The sequence below is a fragment of the Telmatherina bonti genome (genome assembly GCF_933228915.1).
Source record: "Telmatherina bonti genome assembly, chromosome: 19".
Taxonomy (NCBI): Eukaryota; Metazoa; Chordata; class Actinopteri; order Atheriniformes; family Telmatherinidae; genus Telmatherina; species Telmatherina bonti.
Genome location: NC_136617.1, coordinates 21,727,781 through 21,736,782, shown reverse-complemented (window position 1 = coordinate 21,736,782; position 9,002 = coordinate 21,727,781). Strand labels below are relative to the sequence as shown.

General features: G+C 40.9%; 1 protein-coding gene across 1 annotated transcript; it reads right to left on the bottom strand.

The window, feature by feature from the left end:
- Positions 1–458: 458 nt before the first annotated feature.
- Positions 459–8,081, bottom strand: wasf2 (WASP family member 2). Its single transcript, XM_079258350.1, has 9 exons — positions 7,960–8,081; positions 6,251–6,414; positions 5,986–6,120; positions 5,690–5,843; positions 4,890–5,007; positions 4,635–4,753; positions 3,142–3,300; positions 2,353–2,849; positions 459–1,714 (listed from the first exon to the last, which is right to left on the bottom strand). Exons 2-9 carry the CDS (start codon positions 6,381–6,383, stop codon positions 1,557–1,559), a joined length of 1,473 nt encoding a protein of 490 aa, XP_079114476.1. The 5' UTR covers positions 6,384–6,414; positions 7,960–8,081; the 3' UTR covers positions 459–1,556.
- Positions 8,082–9,002: the final 921 nt, after the last annotated feature.

Below are 9,002 nucleotides of genomic sequence, written 5' to 3'. Positions count from 1 at the left end.
GGCTCTCGCTCTTTAACTTGCTTTGACAGATACTGCTGCTCCCGTTCCTGCATCCTAAATTATTTGGTGGCCAAATCTTTCTGTGATATTGTTATAGTCTCTCGGCACACGCTGCATCTTTTAAAAGTCATGGTATGAGGATGGAGTGATTATGCAAGATGTTTTTCTCTCCTCCTACTCATTTTCTGAACCCTGAACTCAGTCAATTTTCCAACTCCCCACACAGCCAGCACTGGGTGCTGTGAAAAGGTGTCCGCCGCTGATATCAAGATGAGTCATGCTTAAATGCCAGGGAGTCCTTTACCAAAGTTAAACATTCTTTGGCATTAGTTATTTCACTCATTACATCACACACACACACACACACACACACTACCCAAACATACCACATAAATCTGAAGTATCACCAGAATTTATTTTACATTTATAGAAATAAATCATTTGGAAACATAAAGCTGGAGAAGCAGAACTTTGGCCAAGCATGCTGTGGGATTTCTATAACAGGGGCTAACGTTACATAAAAGGCACTTTAAAATTTTCATCTGTTAAGTGGTAGCTGTTAAATAGTTCAAGTAGAAGCTGATCAGTGACTACTGAGCTTAATTACATGAAGGCAAACACTGTCATACAGTATAAAATGGCACTGCATAAGGCAAACACTGCCTAGCTTTTAACAGTACATGTAGAAACAGACCCTTGACAATCTAAAGGGAACACGGGAAAAAAGTACAAAATTCTGCATAAAAAGGTAAAATACAAAACAATTAATCATCATATTTGTGGAAAATGTCTGCATATGTTCAGTGTGGCACCCCTGATGTCTGACATGAGTCTACACATTTCTTCAAACACTATGATTAATTTATCAGTTTATCCGCTACAAAGCAAATTAACTTGTTCCCACGATCACCTCAGAAGAAAAACAACAGATGTAAAACAAGACAGGAAAAACTGTAACACCTTTGCCCCAAAGAGATTTCAATTGAATTGACCTCAGTGATTATAAATCAAGACGTATCGTCAACTTTACATTTGTCATTTAATCTATGATGAGGACAACTGGTGTGTTTCCACAATGGGAATACAGACTTGTCAACAAAGGCTGCATGATTGTATACAAACTTCTTCCTCATTATCTGCAGTTATGATGTAAAGAGAAAAAAAATCAGGTTTTTGGCATACAGTCAAGAATACCTGCTTCAATCAAAAGTAAAATAAAGACAGAGGTGTTTATGCATAGCCTCAGTAGGAAAAAGTGCATCACATTATAATACATCAGTGGTGTGTTCTCCAGGGTAACTGGGACACAAACACACACCCTCTTTTTTTCATTTTTTGCACCTTTGCACCTAATACGATTTAGTTTGGAGCACAAAAGGAAATAAGTTGATCTAGGAATGTGATTTAAAAGACATCACAAGTGCATTCTACCTGAACACACAGACAAAAACGCAGAAAAAACTCGCACCGGAAGAATGTCACCTGACTGGAAATGCACAAGTGTCAGGTGAGGCTGAGGAAACAAAGGTGGGAGTGAAGGTGGAAATAGATGGTGATCACTCAGACCACTCCTCATCGCCAAACTCCGAGGAGTCATCCTCGCTGTCACTACACTCCACGGCGATACGACGGGACAAGATGGCAGCCACGTCGTTACCAAAGTGATCCCTCTTCTCCTGCTCTCTCTGCGCTTCCACTTTACGCAGGTTGAAACCTAAAAGAGAGTTTGGCAGTGAGAACGAGTGTGCAGATTCTGCAAGTATTCTGGTCAGTGATAAGTTGTGCTCACTAAGAAAACAAAAAGACTTCTGTTTGAAAAGCTTTCATTTCTTTTACTGCCTCAGCGGTGTGGCAAAAAAATATTACCTCAGTTTAACTGAAGTTCAGTTTAAGTTCAGGTTTTTATGCAATAATAATAATAATAATAATGATGATGTATTACATTTATCTTGTGGTTCCAGGGACCCAAAGTGCTTCTCAGTCAATTAATGATTCATTAACTCCACATTCATACCTGTTGGCGGTAACCATGCGTAGCCGCACCTGCTCTGGGGCAGATTATCAGAAACCCGGCAGAACAATCTACATCAGCAGTCTCTCAAAACACTCCACAACCAAGCTTTCATACACCTTGTGTGTCTTTCCCAAGGGACAATGACAGACTGATAGATATGAAGCAAGACTCCATTTATCCAGTTATTGGCTCTACAGCCTGAGCTACTGTTTTAACTTGTTTTAGTGCCTCTAATATATTTGTTTCCTATAATGATTTAATTTTATTGAGCCTTTCATAAAGCACTGTGGTCAGCCTTGTTGAGTTTTTTAACTCGGTGTTTCTGTGCAGTGTCTTACCTTGTCGAATGGCCTGCAGCAGGTCACTGCGAGCGTCACTGACAGGCGCTGGCTGAGGTTTGGGAGCAGAGCTGGATGTCACTCCACCACCAGATGCAGGAGGAGCAGGAGCAGCAGAGTAGTCAAAGGAAGGAGGGGGAGGCCCAGGAGGTGGTGGAGGGGGCGGAGGAGGTGGTGGCCCACCACTGGCTGGTGCTGGTGGTGGTGGAGGAGGAGGAGGAGAAACAGCGGACATTGAGGGTGGAGGAGGGGGAGCAGGTGGAGAGGGATAAGAAGTGATAGAGGAGCTGGGGGGAGGAGGGGGAGGAGAGCTGTCAAAGCCAGGTGGAGGTGGGGGTACCCCAATTCCAGAGGGTGGAGGAGGGGGAGGGGGTGCAGGGGGAGGTGCAAGGCCTGGGTGGGAGTTAGGTGGAGAAGAGCTCATGGGAGGAGCTGGAGGTGGGTGGGAAGGACTCAGCATGCTTGTTCGCTTCTGGCCAGCTGCTCCATCATTATACCTATGATGAGAGGATATTACAGATCAATAGATGTATGAAAATGATAAATGGTGATTTCACTTCCCTTCATGAACCTTCAGCATAAGTGCAGAGGCTGACATCACCACCATTTCAGAAGTGAAAGTACAATACATTTTGCTACAGCTGAGCTCCCACAATTTATGTCTGAAAGAGTGAATTCCTACAGCAACGCACGTTGAGAGTATAGCTGCACTCTGACTACACAGTAGCATGGGCGCCCTAGTGCCGACAGCGTGTGTGGGCTGATATGCATGAAGCTACAGATACTTACGCCATGTCTGGAGGTGGAGGAGGCAGGTAGTCATCAGGACCCGGCAAAGGGAGAGGGGAACCGGGATCATAAGCGTAGGAGTTTGTACTCTGGTCGAGGCCTTCAGAAGTGAAGCCCTCCGCTGATCCGATACTGCCATTCATCCCCTCAGAGGAATTCCTAAACGCAAGTAAAAAAGATCCCCATCAGCCCAAAATATATCTGGGGTGAGTGATACAGAGCTAATTAGCCGTTTGTGCTCGTGGAGGATTTCCCAAAGGAAATTTGATAAATATGGTAAAGCAGCAGACACAAGAAAATTATATTTGAGGTAAATGTATCACCTGTTTATCAAAAATAGCAAGAACGCCCAGTCCCACACGCTTACATGAGAATGGATTTTTACTTAATTAACAGTTCATTTCTCATTTAACAGAGGAAAAATCTAAAAACACCAGCAGTGCAATCAATGTGGCTGCTGTTTATTAGAAAACGTCAAAAAGATTCTTGTATCCTTAATTCTAAATAAATTCTATTTAGTTGAAATATATTTATATCTATACCAAATTAGAATATAGTCACGTATAAGGCCTTCAGTGACTCATGTACAGTAGTTGTTTATGGCATTTTCCTATTAGCCATCTGCACACCCAGCCCCCTGAGAACATTCCCAGACAGGACGTACCACCCATATCACTGTGTACAGACTGGTTGATAAGAAGGTGGAGAATGGAACTCCTCTTAACTACTAATTTTGCTGTGTAAACTAGAAAGAAGTAATAGATTTTGCACATCATTACTTTCAAAGTCCATGCTCTGCTGACTAAGCCTGTTTTTCTTCCCCTTTTTCTTTCCCTTTTTCTGATGCTCTAACATGGTCTACATCACTGGGTTGTTTCTAACTACCCAGCGACCACTGAAGAGGCTGTAGTCTAAAATTCTAAAACACAACTAAACTAAAAAGAGATATTTGGGAAAATACAAGCCCAGGGCTGTCTGTAGAAAAATGCACCGCTACATACTTTTACTGTCTCATAGGAAATAAATGAATGAAAAATACTTTATCAATCCCAGGGGTAAATAACAAAATTAACTAAAAAGGATAACATTGATGAGGATTATTTTTATGGAGTTGAAATTCCCTTATGCTGTTTGGACTAACAGCAGTGGCTTGAGCATTTATTGAGATGGCTGAGGACAGTATGGATGCACCTTGTTTTGCCCAGAGAGCATTGTTTTATTGCAGACTGTTGCTCATTTCATATATTATTATTGGAACGTGGGTTTGCCTCAGTGCCTGTTCTTTAACATAATGTGCATTTCTATTTATAGTAATAAGGCTTAAAACCTACTTAGACGACCGTGCAGAATGACAAGAGTAAAACTACTCAGCTGTTCAAACTTGTTTGTAACCCGACTAAATCTCAACTAAGGCTTTATCATTGCAACAGCCCTAATCACACATCTACTGGGTGTGCAAACCATGTGAAACTTCTTCTTTTCACTTTACTCACAGTTCATTCTTTGGTACAACAAACTCTTCTCCCATCTTGAGCCGTTCCCATTCGTCTTTTCTGGTCTTGATCTTTCGAGGATTGAGTGTCCGCGGATTCAGATGATCTTTTTTCTCCTTCTACTCAAAAGGACACAGCAGGGAACAAAATGCATTGTGATGAGTGATGAGAGTGAATAATACCATGTGACGAATGTCAACCTGCGCCAGCTTCATGAATCATGTTTTCGAGTGTATAAACATGATTTTGTCTCACTCTATGCTTGCGTTTCTCTTTCATGATGTCCTTGGTGTCCTGCAGCATCTTCTCCTTCCATAGGTCAAAGAAGTAGGAGGGATCAGTGTAGAACTTCAGGGCCTCTTTTCCATCATCACTGCAGAAAACCATTTAAAACCGGAAACAAATATGTTTAATGTTCTTTATACTTTGTATAATCAAGCATTTGCGTAACATGCACAGAGTGAATGAATAGATCAGTATCTGCTTTAGTGTAACCAAGTTAAAAAGGCCTGTAGACTTCCCTTTGATGTGTTTTAAAAAAAGGGGGTGGGTATCATCTACTACATGTAAAGCCCAACATGTGAAGAAAGTTATGCTCATTTAATGGAGGCTGTAATGAACTGTTACAGTCAAATTACTGCCACACTGATATAAAATAGTTCAACCTCAAGCTGCTTCATTATCATCTAACTGGAAGTGCTAACATTCAGATTTCATTTACACCAATACCAAGTAAACACACATGCAATTATTGCATCAACATTAACATTCTGAGAATTTCGGGGGGAAAAAGTTGGTTTTAAGTCCTAGGCTTGTTAAACATGTTTCTGTTTTTTTAAATCATAAAATCATTATTTTGTGATACTTGTTATAGATGTCTTAATCATAAATTCACTGTAAAACGATGACAGCATGTGTATTGTTCAAAACACAAGCTTAAATTAGTTGCAGAAATAGATTATGTGAGTTTCCTTGAGCACACATGTGGTTCTGCAGTCTTTAGTATTCTTTGTTGTTCTGTTGCAGTGAATGAACGAATGTTTGCTGCATCCTACCGGTACTGGCTGAGCTGGTTGAGAGGTGGAGGAGGATTACATATAGTGTAGGTATCTTGCACAGGCATTGGCAAAGATGGCCTAGTGAACATCTGCTGGTCCTGGGTCAGACTGCTGCGGAAGGCCTTACGGGTGGTGATGGCCTGCAGAGAGACTTAAAAAAAAAAAACAACAGGAAGGACGACAATGGTTTAAACATTAATTATGTCTAAGAGGTAAGATATTGCAGTCAGTGTCTATCAGCATATGATAACATAGTAAGATACATCGCATAAGTGACAAGCTGGAGTATTTACCCTCCTCTTCTTTTGGGTCCAGCTGGGTGACTTTAACCTGTAGGCGATCGACTCTTTCTCCAAGTGTGTTCACTCTGGTGGCAAATGCTCCCGCTTGGACAAATAATTCCCCAAAAACGTCCTCTGCATATTTGCCTTCATACACAAACAAGCAAAATATTTTAATTTGGACTGATTAAAGAGCCTGCCTCACAAAACAAATGCAACTGCACAGCGACATTAAAAATGCATTACGCATCATCGCCCACTGGCGCTCTGCACTCACTGAGGCTGCCGAGCTGCCGGATGATGTTTGCCAGGCTGATATTGGTGACACATTCCAGCTCACTGCGAATTTTGGAAGGGATGGTCTGGCGGCACACATGCCGCGGCTCTATATTTCTCGTCACCAAAGGCATGGTAGGGTGTGGTGGGTGGAGCGGCCCGACCCTGATGGAGAGGAAGATGAAGTTCAGTCATGGCTAAGACAAATATAATGGTAGACTGCAGCACAGACATGAGGTGACAAGGCGGTTGATGGCCAATATATGATGCTCCTACTATTTTTCCATTCTCTCTTTGTTAAATTAGATCTACTGTTATTTTCATCTGCAGTACACCAAATTTAAATAAAAACAACGGTAAATAAATGTCAAGAGGTATTTAAATAAATGATTCTACATTTACCAGCATCCAAAATAAGTAAAAAACAGGGATCAAATATATCAGAGACAATTTAATACCATATTACTTCTGATATTTACAATATTACTATGTATGGATGCCAGCTGAGATACATGCGTGCTAAAACTGATATTTCAGTATAGTGCCAAATAATTACTCAATAACCCTTTTTAATGAATGTCTGCTGATTTTAAGGTATTGTTTAGTACTAAACATTCAAATGATACTGGATGCAGCTTTTGAGATAAGGGGATTTGTTTATTGTTTGGTTAATTTATTGCAAGCAATATCACTGCCATTGGTGATGCTTTTTAACAAGACTGAGTAGAGATAGTTTATAGCCCAAAAACAGTACTGTCACTCCTAAATAAGTTACATGCTTATGAGATGTGCAAAGCACACACACGTGTGTGTGTGTGTGTATGTATATATATATATATATATATATATATATATATTTATTTATAAAGAGACACAAAGCCAGATACAACTAAAGCAGAAGCAAAACTATAGCTTTGCTCAACTCAGCATCTACCACACACAACTGGGTGAACCAAATTTAAAAGGTTAAAAATAAAATAAAGAAGAACTTGCTGGGGTAGCTGTTTCCCTATCATGTGTACAACAGTGCAAACATTTAATTATTTTGGGCAGATCTGTTGTAATGTCTTACACACAAAGCAGTAGGACCACAGGGCAGCTGGAAAAGGTTCAGAATATGACAGGTGCCCCAGGGCACTCAGATTTGCAGACTGCAGACTCTCTGGACTGCAAGTACAGCCTGCTGCCCATTTCAGCTGCCTAATTATAAGCATTTTGTGCAACCACTGGAGCTTAGGAAAGTGGTAAATCATAGCTTAAATGTTATTCAATCAACAAAGTGTGTGTACCTTTTATTCGAGCTGGCAGGCTGTTTGAGCATAAATCCAAATGGAGCATACAGACAGTAAAGTTTGCTCGTTTTTACACGACTGACTTATTATACTGTAGCTGTATGCTGCTTATCACTCCATTATGTTCCTCACTAGTGACACACTTTCTGCCTGTGACTTACCAGATGTACAAAAGTTTGATAACTTTTCACCATTTACTAATTCAATATATTTAAATTAGAAGGCAATCGTATAAAACGTAGTAAAGCCTTTACTCTCATAACATTAGCTAAATAAGCTAAGAGCAAATTGGGATCTCGGCCTTGTCAGAGCAGGAAGTAACTTGTAGGCGCCGCTTATCTCGAAGGAACAGCCAAACAACGAATGTTTACCTCAGTCACTTTATACAAACGACACTACCTAAAAAGGATTTACTCACCGTGAAAACGTTCAACTTTAGGGGTTCTCAATACTGTTTGGTAAATGTTTCGTCTCAAGAATTTCTCAAGAAATGTTGAGCTGTACAGTAACCGACCGAACTAAAACAGATAAAGTCCCGAGATTGTCAACTTCTGATTGGTCAAGAGGCAGCAGTTGCTTAACGCTGATTGGTTGTTTTCCCTGTCGTCGGATTTAGCTGAGAGCAGGATGTGGAAATTTCAACGTAAAAAGCGCAACTCCACCCAAACTTGTGGCCAACAGCTGTCCGCAATTTTCGTAAGTTAGGGTGGAGGGGCTGCATTCCTACGTGCACTCCAGCGAGTTGGAACACGTCCGAGGAATGACTGGCATTGACCAGCAGGAAGCGCTTACTGCGGAGAATATCACTTATGTTGATAGATTCCAGTGTTAAGTGCATCCTTCACCTTAGTTAAGTCCATATAAGCTGGAAGTTCCCCGGCTCTGTCAGAGAGCACTCGCTCTTACATGAAGTAGCTCACAAGTTATACGGCAGATAAAAATGAAAAACATGTTTATTTGAATTTTTTAAAAAAATTAGAAGAAAAAAAAACTTACTCCAAAGACAGTTTACACTCACTTGAAGAAACTGATATGTAAAAATTTATCTAATTAATTACAGGCTTTGCAATTAATTAATCTCAATCACATTTTAGGCTGCACAATGGAATAGTGGTTAGCACTTTGGCATCTGGCAAGGTCACTGGTTCAATCCCCTCGCTGGTGCGAGACAGTGCCTTTCTGTGCTGGAGTTTGCATGTTCTTTCCAGGTACTCTGGCTTCCTTGGTTACTAAAATTGCCCATAGGTTTGAGCGCAAGTGGTTGAATGTCTCTGTGTGGTCCTGCAACGGACTGGCAAGCTCTCCAGGGTGTACCCTGCCTTTCACCCAAAGCCTGCTGGGATAGGCTCCAGCTTCCCAGCGACCCTTGATTGGGCTAAGCAGTTAGGATAATAAATTAATGAATGATAAACACATAATAGAATTTACCTAAGAAAGCAAAATTTTTTCATTTAAATGGGT

Bases quoted from the DNA above. Each gene is read 5' to 3' on its own strand.
- wasf2 (XM_079258350.1), bottom strand. From the start codon at position 6,383: ATGCCTTTGGTGACGAGAAATATAGAGCCGCGGCATGTGTGCCGCCAG. The intron at 6,121-6,250 runs GTGAGTGCAGAG...TTGTGTATGAAG, and splicing joins CCGGCAGCTCGGCAGCCTCA to GCAAATATGCAGAGGACGTT. The intron at 4,754-4,889 runs GTGAGACAAAAT...CCTTTTGAGTAG, and splicing joins AAGAGAAACGCAAGCATAGA to AAGGAGAAAAAAGATCATCT.